The sequence below is a fragment of the Myripristis murdjan genome, chromosome 5 (genome assembly GCF_902150065.1).
Source record: "Myripristis murdjan chromosome 5, fMyrMur1.1, whole genome shotgun sequence".
Taxonomy (NCBI): domain Eukaryota; kingdom Metazoa; phylum Chordata; class Actinopteri; order Holocentriformes; family Holocentridae; genus Myripristis; species Myripristis murdjan.
In genome coordinates this window covers 37434591-37450392 of record NC_043984.1, presented here as the reverse complement: position 1 = coordinate 37450392, position 15802 = coordinate 37434591, and the positions used below count along the sequence as shown (strand labels likewise).

Below are 15802 nucleotides of genomic sequence, written 5' to 3'. Positions count from 1 at the left end.
GTAACAGTCTGTCTTCAGAACACCCCCCTTGTTTTCACAGTTTTGGATTAGCCCAACCCACTGGAGACAGACAGGTGGGCCTGTATGTTCTGAACTGAAGGAAAAATGAGGCCTGGTTTTCTGAATATTTGCTTAATTAAGAACGTTTAATGAACATTTAGTCCTCTACCATGTCAAAGACGTCGTCAGTGTGGCAGCATTTTACCAAAATAGATAGAAAAAAAGTCGAATGCAAACTTTGCAAACAACAGTTTGTGTATCACAGCTCAACGACCAACATGGCACATCACCTAAACACGGTAAGCTAACATGTCTGTGTTAGGTTGCTCTGTCAGTTTGGAGTATAAACATATCAGAATTGGCATATTTCAAAGTTTTAGTCTAATAATCGTTTTATAACCGCAGGCGCACACACCCGCGATGACAGCAGCTTGACATAGGACTATTTTCAGAAATCATAAGCTGTGATGCTGCAGGTGGACGTGATGCAGCGTGTCAGAGCCGAGCGACTCCAGTGTGTCACTCAGTGCAAAATAATGAGGTCAAAAATGATTTAATATACTGCAAATACTAGTTGTTCATGTTTATTTATAATTAATTTAGGCGGACAAGCCTACCAGGTAGGCTACTGCCCAGTGAATTAATCTAAAAACAGTAACTTTTTTCGACTTTTGGTCGAAATTTCAGGAGTTTTGTCGACCAAGATTTTCTTTGGTTGACTACAGGCCTAGCTGACGCTCCTCACTGCTCTGTTATTGGCCTCAGCCTGCTCGCTCATCATATCCATATTACTAATGACTGTTCAGCACTAATTTACACTTTCATGAAAGCACCAACCAGTCATCCTAACAATATCCTCACAATATGGATATCACGGTATTCAGTCAAAAACACGGTGACAGTCCACTGTGTTCATATGGCTCAGTCTGAGGGACTAGAGACAGAAAATATCCTGAAATATACAAAATGTTCATTTGGCGTGGTCGTCTGTCCGCCTGCAGAGTTTAAACAAAGTTTTGCATGGGAAGTAGGTGAGCTGTGAAAAAGTGTGTGAAGATGATCAAAATAATAATCAATGAAAAACAAGAGGTCCTAAAGGTTTAGTTGAGCTTCACAACAGTTACAAGACAACAGTTACCATGAGGGAATGTGATCAGGATGGGAAAAGTTGGACATATCAACTCCATCCCATCATGCCTAATCTGTGAAAGATACCAGAATGCACTGATATGCCCACATGGGATTTTTGTCCCTGATGATTCATCAAAGAAAATATTGGAATCCTTTGTGAATCCATAGTTGGACCAAGACCTCCATGATGGTGTCCTCTATACGTTCTGTGGAATTACCACAATAAATATCAGATTCCCACAGACGGAGGCCATTTGGACCCCTGCATTAGAGCTGCAGCTATCGAATATTTTAGTAATCGAGTATTTGACCAAAAATTCTGGCGAGTAATCGAGTAATCGGATAAAATGCGTTTTTGCCAAGATAAAGAGCAATTTATACATATATGTATATATGTATATATATATATATATATATATATATATATATATATATGTATATACATATATATATATATATGGTATTATATCATTACAAATGTATTACATTAAAGGACATAATACAGTAGGTTCGTGGCTGTGCAATTATAAACTAAATGCAAGTGTGTCCATTGTGTGTGTGCGCGCGTCTGCGTGTGTGTCACGGACACGTCTTGGCATGGCTGTTTGGAGGTGCAACGCGAGTCGGAAACTCGCTCGCTATACATACAACTATAACTAAACCAATAACTTTAAAATGAAGAGCACAACATCGCATTGGAAATTAATATAACAGCAGTGGCCGTAATCGGATGTCTGTGGCAATGCAACAACTCTATCACATTTCTGCTCGTGTTAATTTCGTCAGCTATTTTTCAGTTTAGTTTTAGTCTTAGTCTTGTGTCAAATGCCCTTATTAGTTTTAGTCATATTTAGTCAACTTGAATTCTTTTTTGTTTAGTCACATTTTAGTCGACGAAAAGTCTTGGCATTTTAGTCTAGTTTTAGTCGAAGAAAATCCAAAGTATTTTAGTCTAGTTTTAGTCAATAGTCTTTTTTTAGTCTTTGACCTGCATCATGTTGGCTTTTTTAAAAATTTAACAATATGTTAAATTATTATTATTTTAAAAATTTAAATTGCTTATCAAACAGACCTAACAATTCAGCTATCAATGAATGAGCAGTAGTATGCATGTGATGACACAGATTGAAAAATAAGCCGAAGTGATACCTCTTCTCTGAATAGACAAGCTAAGCCAGTGTGCTGCTGTTACAGCACACTAGAAGAGTGGCAATTCTTCACTTTGTTACACAAGCTATTCAAGTGCGCTGCTGTTTTAACTTTGTTCTCACTGCGCTTCGCTTCAGACAGCGCCGGTGGGTGTGTGCTCCTCAGTCACACACACACACACACACACACACACACCTCGGCATGAGCACACAGCAGCGCAGGAGGAGAAAAACTAACGCGCGGTTGTGCCACATTAAAAATAGCCCGTGCGAAACACCACGGATTTATATTTTTATTTATTTATTTATTTATTAAACGATTCTTCGAGGCAGGAAAAATTACCTGAGGCAAAAAAAGAATCGAGGTACTCGATTACTTCGAGTAATCGTTTCAGCTCTACCCTGCATGTTGAAATAATGTACAATATCATCACTGAAGTCCACAGTTTTTCACTTCAACACACAAGGACTGTGTGAAAATACAGTTTGACAACAATTTGAGATGTAAGCCTGTAAAACTCCTGTTCAGTTAACAGATTATTACATGTTCACACATCATTAAAAAGTGCAGTCTGACCTGAGAGTCTCCAGTCTGCAGTTTGGACTCTCCAGTCCAGCAGACAGCAGCTCCACTCCTGAATCCTGCACCCAGTTCTTACTCAGGTCCAGCTCTGTCAGATGGAGGTTGGAGTTCAGAGCCGAGGCCAGAGAAGCACAGCTGCTCTCTGTCAAGCTGCAGCCACTCAGTCTGAATGAAGAATAAAAAATACAACTATAAGACAAGAAGAGTCACACTGATACAGGTATTCATTTTGTAAGAAAGTGAAAATACTAAATAAATGAATATGTTGTTATTGTAAAGTCTGGTCCCCACAGTGTCTGCCTAAAAAACATTCTGGCCTTTGGACAAATGGAGTTGATGAGCCCTGATGTGTTTGATTTTCTTCCACAAACACAGCAGAGATCTGGAACCGACGGCTCAGCAGCTCTTTTTGATAGAAGTCATGTGGCTCTGACAGAAACCGAGTTTCAAACACACAAACACTCAAATCTAAACTAAGAATAAGGTTTCTCTCTCTCTCTCTCTCTCTCTCTCTCTCTGCACTGCATGCTGGGAGTCGGGTGTGTGAGTGGAGTGAGTGGCTGCTGAGGGTTTTGAATCTTTTTTTCACTATTGGTGTTTTCTGCACCTTTCTTTTCTCTCTCTGTTGTTTCTGCATGACCAGGTAAGTGATATTTTTTCTGTTCTTGGTGTTTGTGGATAAAACAGAGCTGTAAATCGGCGTCGAGGTGGGCGAGATGGCGTCCGCTGAGACGCCGTCCCTGTCCCTCCAACACGGGGTGAGGCTCGTCCGCGGCCCCGGTGTGCCGATGGAGGCGGTGCTGCTCGCTGTGGGAGAGGCTGTGGGTCATGACAGTTTGGCCTACGCTTCCCGTATGAACAAGGCGGTGGTAGTTTTTGTAAAGGAGGAGCGGTTTGTCCATAAGCTGGTGGAGACAGGTGTGGTGCTGCAGGACACGTTCATCCAGGTGTCTCCTCTGGCGGTACCGTCTACCAGAATCACCGTGTCCGGGGTTCCGCCGTTCATTCCCAGTGAGCTGCTGGAGAACGAGTTGCAGAGGTCCAAACACCACGGATTTTCAAAAACCTTCCAAAGCCTTGGAAGGTTTGAAGTTTTGGAAAAGAAAGCAGCATATCAGCTTTGTGTGAAAGTGAACAACCTGGGGTCCTTGGTGGGGGTTAAAGTGTCGAAGTGGACTGAGGTTTTCGGTTGAAGCAAGTCCCCGAAAGGCAGCTGGAGGTCCTTGTATAAGCTTCCCGTTGAAAAGCGGACAGCTGACCTCCAATGGAGGATAATACATGGAGCAACAGCTACGAACAGACACACAGCACACCTGGAGTTTTCTCTCTTTTTGCTGTTCTATGTGTGTATTTTCTTTATTTCTCTGTATTTGGGTCACTGACAGGTGTGAAGGTGCAGGTGTAGTTTGGTTTGGTAGTGGGGCTGCCGGCTCGGTTGGGCAGTATGCCCGTGGTGGAGGCCGGTGTGGAGTTTGAGAGGCTGACTCGCCGTCATGCCGTCAAACTGGTGCCGGCGGTGAACTGCTCGGTGGAGGAGGCCGGCCTGGCGGTCGGAGAGGTGGTGGGTTACGGCAGCGTGAAGTCTGCCTCCCGCATGAATGGGGCGATTGTCATTTTTGGACAGTACGGACAAAGTCAGTGATGTGGTTGAATCAGGTGTTGTCATTCAGGATACTTTCACTCCTGTTCTCCCGCTTGTTAATCCGGCCCGTAAAGTAACAATCTCTAATGCTCCCCCGTTCATTAAAAATGAAGTGCTGGCCAAAGAACTGTCCCGGTTCGGACAGCTCGTCTCCCCAATAAAAATGGCTTCTCTGGGCTGCAAATCCCCTTTGCTTAAACATGTGGTGTGTCACCGCAGGCAGGTTTTCATGGTCCTGAAAGACAGCACGGATGAACTCAATCTGTCGTTTAACTTTAAAATTGATGGGTTTAATTACATGGTTTTTGCTTCGTCAGACACAATGAAATGTTTTGGATGTGGTGTGGAGGGGCATTTGGTTCGCTCCTGTCTGGAGAGAAGGGCGGAGCAGCGGCCGGAGGCCGCTCCAGGGGATGGGGCGTTCGCGACCCTGCGACCAGCCGCGGAGCGGACGGTGTGACCGCTGACAGCGACGCTCCCATGGGCAGTGCTCTCCCGGAGAATGATGGTAGAGCAATCCCAGAGAAAGGCAAGGATCAGAGACAGAAAACAGACAACAAACAAACTGATGAAATAAATGAGAAAGAGTCAAAAAACAACAACGTTGAACAGAATAAACCTGCAGGAAGCATAACTACTGTGACTGAGTTCCACACTGGGGAACTGGGTCCTGGACTTCATCTCTAAGTGTACTGATGATGTCACCACCACCAGGACAGTAACCTGCTATTCGAACCAGAAGCCCTGGCTGAATGCTGAGGTGAGAGCGCTGCTGAAAGCTAGGGATGCTGCGTTCAGGGCAGGTGAGGCATCAGCACTCAGAGAGGCGAGGAAAGGACTGAATGCAGGCATTGCGAGGGCCAAAGCCACATACGCCCAAAAAATCCAGGGTCACTTCACCACCAATGACCCCCGGCGCATGTGGCAAGGCATCAAGTGCATCACGGACTACAACACCAGGGATGCACAATGCCCAAGGGACCCCTCCTTGCCAGATGCACTCAACCACTTTTACGCCCGCTTTGAGGACCCTGACACCCCCCCCAGCACCAGACTCACACCACCACCCGGTGACACGCCCCTCAGTGTGACCACTGCAGACGTGAGGAAGACCCTCCAGGGAATCAACCCCCGCAAAGCTGCAGGCCCTGACAACATCCCAGGACGGGTACTGAGGGACTGTGCACACCAGCTGTCTGAGGTGCTGGCAGACATCTTTAACACCTCACTGTCACTGTCATCTGTCCCCACCTGCCTAAAGACTGCCACAATTGTCCCTGTCCCCAAGTGCTCCACAGTGACATGTCTAAATGACTACCGACCCATAGCCCTGACCCCGGTAGTCATGAAGTGCTTTGAAAGGCTGGTCATGGCCCACATCAAGGACTCCATCGACATCACTGTGGACCCCCATCAATATGCCTACAGGAAAAACCGCTCCACCGATGACGCCATTTCATCGGTGGTCCACACAACCCTCACCCATCTGGAGAGCAGGAACTCCTACGTCCGTCTGCTCTTCCTGGATTTCTCCTCTGCCTTCAACACCATCATCCCTCAGACCCTGGTGCAGAAGCTCTCCTCCCTCGGACTGAGTTCCACACTGGGGAACTGGTTCCTGGACTTCCTGACCAACAGACCTCAGACTGTCAGGATCCACAACACCGTCTCCTCCCCCATCACCCTCAGCACTGGCTCGCCACAGGGCTGTGTGCTGAGCCCCCTCCTGTTCACTCTGCTGACGTATGACTGCTCGGCGAGACACCCCAGCTGTCATATAGTGAAGTTTGCGGACGACACAGCAGTAGTGGGATGCATCACTAACAGCGATGAGTCCGAATACAGAGAGGAGGTGGAACACCTGGTGCAGTGGTGCAGTGAAAACAACCTCTGCATCAACGTGAAAAAGACAAAGGAGATGGTGGTGGATTTCAGGAAGGACAAGCGCCCTCTCCCTCCCCTGCACATCGGAGGAGCAGCTGTGGAAGCGGTCCCCAGCTTCAGGTACCTGGGTGTGCACATATCCAGTGACCTCACCTGGAGCGCCAACACTTCCCGTCTGGTCAGGAAGGCCCACCAGCGTCTCTACTTCCTCAGGAAGCTGCGGAAGGCTGGACTGGGGAGCTCCGTCCTGAGGAGCTTCTACCACTGTGCGGTGGAGAGCATCCTCTGCACCTGCATCACCGTGTGGCACGGCAGCTGCACTGCTGCTGCTGAGAGGAAGGCTCTGCAGAGGGTGGTGAAGGCTGCACAGAGGACTGTGGGGAGCAGCCTTCCCACCACCTCGGACCTCTACACCTCACGATGCAGGGGGAGGGCCCTCCGCATCTTGAAGGACTCCACCCATCCCGCTCACAGTCTGTTTCAGCCCCTCCCCTCAGGCAGGCGGCTGAGGAGCATCCAGAGCAAGACCACCAGGCTCAGAAACAGCTTCTTCCCTGCAGCTGTCAGACTGTTGAACTCGAGCCATGCTCTGTAGTCTCCCATCTCATTCTCTCTCTCTCCCTTCTCCTGCACAAATCACTTTCCACCATAAGTGCAATATTACTAACATGCGTGTTTAGCACTAAGCTAATTCTGCACTGACCAAGTCCAACAGTTACATGAATCCCAGTCCCGGGCATCAGGTTCTGTGGCTTGGTCCATTCTATATTACACTGTCTATATTATATATACATATATATATATATATATATATACATATATATATATATACACGTATATGTATATATATATATATATATATATATATATATATATATATATACTGTCTATATTTACATAGGCTGTTTATATTTTTCTCTATATTTTTATATTTACTACTTATATATATATTATATTTATTATTTATTATATATATACTACTTACTTATATATAGGCTGTTTATTTATACTTATTATATATATACTACATATACCAGGACCTGAGTGCTAATTTCGTACCACTAGCATGTAAGTGTGAACTGGTATGACAATAAAGTTCCTTGAATCCTTGAATCCTTGAAACTCATGAAAAGGTAGAAAGAAATGATAATTTGTCAGGGGGTGAGGATTTTTTGGAAGATGAAGATATGTCTGATGATGATTGGTTTACAATGTCACAGAAGAGGAAAAGTTCAGAGCCGGTGCAAAGCGGTGCAAAGGCCTTTAAAGTCACTAAAGTGACAAAAGCAGGAGAGGTGCAGGCAGAGTGTGAGAGTGATCTGTCTCTGAGCCAGGAAGACCAGCAGAACCTGTACTCTCCTGCTGAAATCAAGAGGTTTCTGCAGGGAACTAAGGGAGCCAGGCTTGTAAAAGTAGAGGATTACTTCTCTGGTTTAAAAAGGTTTGTTGACTCAGCGAGGCGCCTGACAATAAGTTCAGTTAGCTGTGGAGATGATGTGCTGACAGATAAAGAAATTTATCGTTTGAAGAAATTGATACCAAAAGTAAAATCACAAATAAGAGCTGATGGTGATGATGATGATAATGTGTAAATCAAGGAGCTTGGGTTCCTTTTTCTTGCTGTTTCTTTGTTCCTGTCTTGCTGTCCTCTTGTTCTTGAGCTTCTCTCTCTCCATGTGTGACTTTAAAACAGGCACTTTGAACTTAAATGGGGCCAGAGATGAAAACAAAAGAGATCTATTGTTTCTGAGTCTATATGAGGACATTTTGTTTAGCCACCAGTCACCACTCATGTTTCAATTATATTTAGATTCCACTAACTAATAGGTTAGTAATATCGTCACTGTCCAATACAAAGTATGTATCTCAATTTTTGAGTAAACATTTTTATAACATCAAATCAAAGTTGAGACTATAATGGATATTGTTTTGTTGTATTTTAGATGGAACTGCTGTGGGTTGCAGCTTGAGGCTGTTTGTTTACATAAAGGTAGATAGTTGAGAAGTTCGTAAGTGGAAAAAATTAAAAACTTCTTAAGATAATGTGCAGTTCTTAAGAAAATAATGGGGAATAGCACTTAAGAACATTCTTATGAACTTCTCATTTTTTCCTCTTACAAAACGTCTTAAGATTATTATTAAGAACTTTTTGGAGAATCTTTTGGTGAACTGCACACCGCCCTGATGAGCTTACAGAGCGGAAGAGCTCCTGGCATAGACGGTCTGCATGTTGACTTTTATAAGTCCTTCTGGTCTGTGTTGGGTGGGGACCTGTTGGAGGTCATCGCAGACAGTTTGGATAGAGGACGGCTTCCTCTGAGCTGCAGGAGGGCCGTCATCACTCTGCTGCCCAAGAACTCAGAGAGGTGATGGAGTCTGTCATCCACACTGACCAGACTTACTGTGTGCCCAGCAGGCTGATAAGTGACCACGTCACTCTGATTCGGGATGTTTTGGAGGTCTCTAGCTCATTGGCTGTAGACACTGGTCTGATTTCTATAGACCAGGAAAAGGCTTTCGACCGGGTTGAACACCAGTATCTATGGCAAATTCTAGCTGCTTTTGGGTTCAGCCCAGGCTTCGTATAATAACTTTATAATAATAACTTTATTTATAAAGCACAGTTCATACAGCAGGTGCAACTCAAAGTGCTTTACATCAATAAAGTGGAGACAGAGACAAATAAAAGAAAAGCAGAATAATAGATAAATAAGTAAAGTAAAACTGCCCCCCTCCCCCAATCCTTCCACATCCACCAGCACACACGCACACATACACACACACATAAACACACACAGACATTCACACACTCAAACATATGTACATATGCATATACATAGGCACAACAATTAAGCAAATGCAAGTCGATAGAGATGGGTTTTGAGATTTTTTTTGAAGCTGGCCACTGAGCCAGAGAGCCTGACCTCGTCTGGGAGGCTATTCCAGAGACGAGGGCCAATGATACAGAAAGCAGCATCACCGTACTTCTTAGTTCTACTCTGGGGGATCATCAGTAGACCAGAGGTGGAGGATCTTAAGGATCTAGAGGGAGTGTATCTGATCAGCATGTCGGATAAATACACCGGTGCCAGTCCGTTGAGGGATTTAAAAACTAGGAGCAAAATCTTAAAATGGATTCTGAAATGAACAGGAAGCCAATGAAGAGTTTCCAGAACTGGAGTAATGTGTTCTCTGCGTTTTGTCTTAGTAAGTAGTCGTGCTGCTGCATTTTGTATCATCTGCAGTTGACATCAGTGTTCCAGTTCAGATATGTATCGTAGCCAAGATCTGGGTTCTGTACAGTGACATTGCGAGTGTTCTGAAAATTAACGGAGGTCTGAGTGCTCCTTTCAGTGTTCAGAGGGGGGTCAGACAGGGCTGCCCCCTCTCCGGCATGCTCTACACTCTGGCCATCGAGCCTCTACTCCATAAATTAAGAACTGATCTGAGTGGTGTTTGTTTTCCTGGCAGTGATGTCCATTTTAAACTGTCAGCATATGCTGATGATGTCATTGTCCTTGTAAATACACAGAGATATTGATGTTCTAGTAAAAACTGTAAATTTGTTTGGTTGTATATCTTCTGCAAGAGTGAACTTGGGGAAGAGTGAGGCTGTAATGGTGGGAGACAGACTGGGAGATCAGCTCAAATTACCTGGAGGTTTGGTCTGGAAAAAAGGAGGACTGGGATGGTGTATTGGATAAAGTTAAAGGTAGGCTAATGAAGTGGAAATGGCTTTTATCTAAAATGTCTTACAGAGGCCGTGTCTTTGGTATTAATAATTTGGTGTCATCTGCTTTGTGGCACCGGTTGGCCTGTGTTGATCTCCCAACTTCTCTTCTGTCTCAGATCCAAAGGGTTTTAATTGATTTCTTTTGGCACAGGTTGTTGTTATTGGGTTCCGCAGAGTGGCGTGTTTCTTCCAAAGGAGGAGGGCGGACAGGGTCTGGTCCATCTGGCCAGTAGGGGCGCCACGTTCTGCCTTCAGTTTGTGCAGAGACCGCTCTCTGGGCCCAGAGACCTGGTGTGGAGAACGTTATCTTGCAGCATCCTGCAGCGGCTTGGTGGTCTGGGACTGGACATGTCTTTGTTTTTAATGGACTCTAAGAAGTTGAGCACCTCATCTCTGCCAGGGTTTTACAGGAGTGTGTTTTCTGTGTGGAATTTGCTGAGGAAGCAGAGGCAGGAGCAGACTGACTCTCTGCACTGGCTCCTCCAGGAGCCCATGCTCTTTGGAGGCCGTTTGGACTGGCCCAGCTGGGCTGGACCCAGTCTGTCTGGACGGTTTCACACTGCAGGAGTATCTACTCTAGGCAGGGTGGTGGAGCTGGCTGGACCTCGGCTGGACGATCCTGTCAGACTGGCTGCTCGGCTGGGAGTAAGATCCACCCGAGTCATAAACCAGCTGCTCAAACACTGGAGAGACAAACTGTCAGGACATGAATGTTCTCTTTTAATTGACTATTGTGATGGTGCACTGCTGCCAGTCTGTTCGGACCTGTGTCCGACCATCAGCCTGTTTCCTAATTTTAAAAACTGTTGTAGTCCTCTGTTGCAGCCTGCCAGCCCTGCAGGTGTTTCTCTGGAGGGAGCCTCAGGGAAAACCCTGTACAAACTATTGGTAAAGACTCTGAATCAGAGCAAGCTGAACGGACGCAGTGACATCCCATGGAGGACATATCTGAACTGGAACACTGATGTCAAACCAGCGTGGAGGTCTTTGTACAAACCTCCTTTAACAAAGAAACATGCAGACTTGCAGTGGAGAATCCTGCATGGTATTGTAGCTGTGAACTCTTTTGTTTCTGTCATTAACTCTGCTGTGGAGGATAAATGTCCCTTTTGTGGACAGAGAGAAACTGTATTTCACTGTTTTTCAGAGTGCACCTGTCTCACTGCTCTGTTTGTTGTATTGAAAATTATTTTCAGCAAATGTGGACAGGTTTTTTCCAAAGAGGTTTTTTTTTGTGGCTTTAAATACACTCGCCAGCAGAGGCACAAATGCCAGTTGTTAAACTTTGTTTTGGGTCAGGCAAAGATGGCGGTGTATGTGAGCAGGAGGAGAAAGGTGGAGGAGGGACTGAATGTTGATGTAGTTCCTGTTTTTGTAAAAATGGTGAAGTCCAGACTGCTGGTGGAGTTCAGCTTCTACAGAGCTGCTGGTGATGTGGGCAGCTTCCAGCAGATGTGGGGTTATGGGGAGGCGCTCTGCTCTGTAGCACAGGGGCAGTTAGTCTTTGCACATGTGCTGATGTAATGTTTGGACAATGGTTTGTGCATGTAACCATATTGTGAAAAATGTCATTGTAGTGTATTATGTTTTTGGACAGTGCACATAGAGACAAATAAATGTTATTTTAAAAATCAAAAATCTCTCTCTCTCTCTCTCTCTCTCTCTCTCTCTCTCTCTCTCTCTCTCTCTCTCTCTCTCTCTCTCTCTCTCTCTCTCTCTCCTGACACATGAGACGGTTGTTAATTACTTGTCATTCCTCACAAAGCACGCATGCATCCATGATACAGAATCTGACCAACCATCCTCACAAAAACTAAAATAACCAGCAGCCCCGACTTTAAAAAAGCACAACATATACTTCACAGCAATATCAGCCTTATAGACATTTAGTGCTACTATATGATTCAAACAATATCCATATATTTATGTCATCATTAAAAAGTGCAGTCTGACCTGAGAGTCTCCAGTCTGCAGTTTGGACTCTCCAGTCCAGCAGACAGCAGCTCCACTCCTGAATCCTGCAGCTTGTTCTCACTCAGGTCCAGCTCTGTCAGATGGGGGTTGGACTTCAGAGCCGAGGCCAAGGTTTCACAGTGAGTCTCTGAGAGTCCACAGTCAGAAAGTCTGTAATTACAGATTTAATGTCAAGTCTGTGATTTTCTTATGTTTATGTAGTGTTATATTATAGTAATATTAAATTGTATTACATGATACAAAGTTTTTGAAAGGTGCTTCATGTATAATATCAGAAGAAACCAAGCAGTAGAAACCTGATGCTCAAGTTAAATTACACAGCAAAAACTCTTATTTTGAAGTATTGCAGGGGTGAGCTGTTATGGGCATCACCATCATGTTGCCTCCTTTTTACCCTGGACTACCTGAAGTATATTTTTTCTCTCAGAATCAATCCAAACCAATCCTTTATCCTGAATATTTAGAGAACTACATATCTTTACTGTATTTCTGATGGTGTCAGGTATGGAAGCAGCTCTACACTGTTTGTATAATGTTGATTTCACATCAGGACTTACCGAGCCTTCCTGCAGTTCCTCACAGCTGGGATCAGTCTCCGTCGTCCCTCATATGATGTTCTGTACGCCTTCAGGTCCAACTCATCCAGAACCTCCTCTGACATCTGCAGCATGTAGGCCAGAGCTGAGCACTGGATCTCAGAGAGTTTCTTCTCTGATCTGTTCTCTGACTTCAGGAACTCTTGGATATCCTGATGTACTGAGAGGTCGTTCATCTCCATCAAACAGTGGAAGATGTTGATGCTTCTGTCAGGTGAGACACTGTAGGTGTTCATCTTCTTCAGGTTATTGATGACTCTCTGGATGTCTTCTGGTCTGCTCTCTGTCTGACCCAGCAGGCCTCCTAAGAGCTTCTGGTTGGACTCCAGTGAGAGGCCATGAAGGAAACGGACAAAGAGGTCCAGGTGGCCATTTTTGCTCTTCAGGGCTTCAGACATGACTTTCTCCAGGAAGATATCCAATGATGGCTTTTCGTCATCACATTCACTCCTCATGACTCTGGCCAGTACCTCTGTGTTGCTGTTGGTGTAGCAGTGGAAGATGTAGACTGCAGCCAGAAACTCCTGAATGCTCAGATGAACAAAGCAGTAGACTTTTCTCTGGAAGAGCACACACTCGCTTTTGAAGATCTCTGTGCACACTCCTGAGTACATCGAGGCCTCTGTGACATCAAGACCACACTCCTCCAGGTCTTCTTGGTAGAACATCAGGTTGCCTTTCTCCAGATGTTCAAACGCCAGCCTGCCCAGCTTCAGAAGAACTTCCCTGTCAGTCTTCATCAGCTCCTGCTGACTCCTGTCACGTCTCTCATTGTACTTGTGCTTCTTCCTCTGTGTCTGAACCAGCAGGAAGTGTGAGTACATGTCAGTCAGGCTCTTGGGCAGCTCTCCTCTCTGGTCTGTAGTCAACATGTGCTCCAGAACTGTAGCAGTGATCCAGCAGAAGACTGGGATGTGGCACATGATGTGGAGGCTCCTGGACGCCTTGATGTGTGAGATGATTTTGCTGCACAGCTCCTCATCACTGGATCTCCTCCTGAAGTACTCCTCCTTCTGGAGGTCAGTGAACCCTCGCACTTCTGTTACCCTGTCCACACATGTAGCAGGGATCTGATTGGCCGCCGCAGGTCTGGAAGTTATCCAGAGGAGAGCCGAGGGAAGCAGATTCCCCTTGATGAGGTTTGTCAACAGCACGTCTACTGATGACGTCTGTGTGACATCAGACACGACCTCATTGTTCTGGAAATCCAATAAAAACCTGCTTTCATCCAGGCCGTCAAAGATGAACACGACTTTACAGACGATGAGCTTCTCTGCTGTGACCGTCTGTAATGTTGGATGGAAAACACGGAGCAGCTGGAGAAGACTGTAGCGCTCATCTTTGATCAAGTTCAGCTCCCGGAACGAAAGCAGAACCACAAGACTGACATGTTGGTTTTCCAAGCCCTCTGCCCAGTCCAGAGTGAACTTCTGCACTGAGAAGGTTTTTCCAATGCCAGCAACGCCCTGCGTCACAACTACTCTGATGTGTATGTCTTGGCCAGGTAAGGGTTTAAAGATGTCCTGGCACTTGATTGGAGTGTCATGGAGGGTCTTCATCTTGGATGTTGTCTCCAGCTGCCACACCTCATGTTGGGTATTAACCCCTTCCCTCCGTCCCTGTGTGATGTAGAGCTCAGTGTAGATCCTGTTGAGGGGGGTTCCACTTCCTGCTGCAGCAGTTCCTTCTGTCACAAATTCACATCTCCTCCTCAGACTGATCTTATGCTCGTCTAAAACCTCCTGCAGACCGCCGTCCACTGGGCTGGTTTGACTGGGTGTCTGCAGTCCAGGTCTTGTTCTGGATCTTTTTCCACACTGGGGACAGGCAGGATCTCCTGATGGATCAGACTGGTCCCAGTCTGAGGTGATGCACCGTCTGCAGAACCAGTGTCCACAGCTGGTGGAGACTGGATCCCTCAGGAGCTCCTGACACAAAGCACAGCAGGACAGCTGCTCCTTCACATCACCTCGACTCCTCTTCCTGTCCCTGTGGAGATGGAAGCACTTTGTTTATGTTTAGACAACATTATGTTTTAACTGAAGTCTTAAAATCTAATAAAAAAAGTAAAAAATAAACAATCATGACGATGGGACACTTGACATTTAGCCAAGGTTATTACAATTGTCATAAGCGGTCTCTTATGTCACTTTCAGTGACTACATTTACATGGACTACAATATTCTAATATTAATGCAATTAAGATAGTATTTAGAAGAAATGTCCATGTAAGCAGCATGACATCCACTTTGACTTTCTGCAGCAGATTATGACAAATACAGCAATCCAAGAGATTGACAGCTCACGTTTTTTTGTGATTTTTATTGTGAATCCATAAAAGAAAAGTTGACCAACAACAAAAGCAAAACATGTGAACAGTTTCTGGGTGAGGAGGAAACTCGCTGCAACAAGCTTTCAACAAACAAAAGAGGACGACACCCCCTCGACTTAACCCTGAGATTAGTCACCATGGTTACTACTTTAGTCTACTACGACTAGACCCCATAACAAATGTCTGAATCCCCTCCACATCCAGGTGGGTTTTCATGCTGGGTTCCAGTGCTCCTGTCTGGTTCCAGAACCAGAAGTCAGGTATTACAACACTCAGGCTGGACAATATGCTGATCTCCTGATCGATACTATCATGACACCTGGGAGCCGATCAATACATATTGCGATTCTTAAGTATCCTCTTATCCTTGATGTGTAAATGTGTCAGAAACTGGCCCTCACTGTCAGTCTGTCTGGAGAAGCAGAGCTCCTCTGAACGGCCTCGCTCTCTAGTTTGTGTGTATAAAGTTTGATGAGGCTGTGATTCTCCTAGAGGTCACTAGAGGTCATTTTCTCCAGCGATGTCCAGTTTGACAAAAGTCTCTGCCTGCAGTGAAATGGCTGCTATGGGGGCCAACATCATCACACAGGAATCAAATGTGGCTCACTGAATCCACAAGAGTCTCAGCTTTCCAGTCAAAGCAACTGATGCAGCTCCAAGACTGTTTAGGCCCCAGTCTGCACACACACACCAGAGGTTAAAAAAAAAATAAAATAAAAACCCTAAAATTTAGTCCAAGTTAGAAACCATATTTTTTCCAGAGAGTTCTCAGGTTCTGT

At 45.3% G+C, this 15802-nt stretch overlaps 1 protein-coding gene across 1 annotated transcript in view; it reads right to left on the bottom strand.

Annotated features, from left to right (window-relative positions):
- LOC115359332 (NACHT, LRR and PYD domains-containing protein 14-like) overlaps positions 1 to 15802 on the bottom strand; it is a gene marked incomplete at its 3' end in the record, with an annotated part of 845616 nt that overhangs the window by 57733 nt on the left and 772081 nt on the right. Inside the window, exons 6-7 of the mRNA XM_030051738.1 lie at positions 12653 to 14680; positions 12075 to 12245 (exon numbers count right to left, since the gene is read on the bottom strand). Coding sequence (XP_029907598.1) covers positions 12075 to 12245; positions 12653 to 14680 — 2199 coding nt within the window. The remainder of the gene's footprint in view (positions 1 to 12074; positions 12246 to 12652; positions 14681 to 15802) is intronic.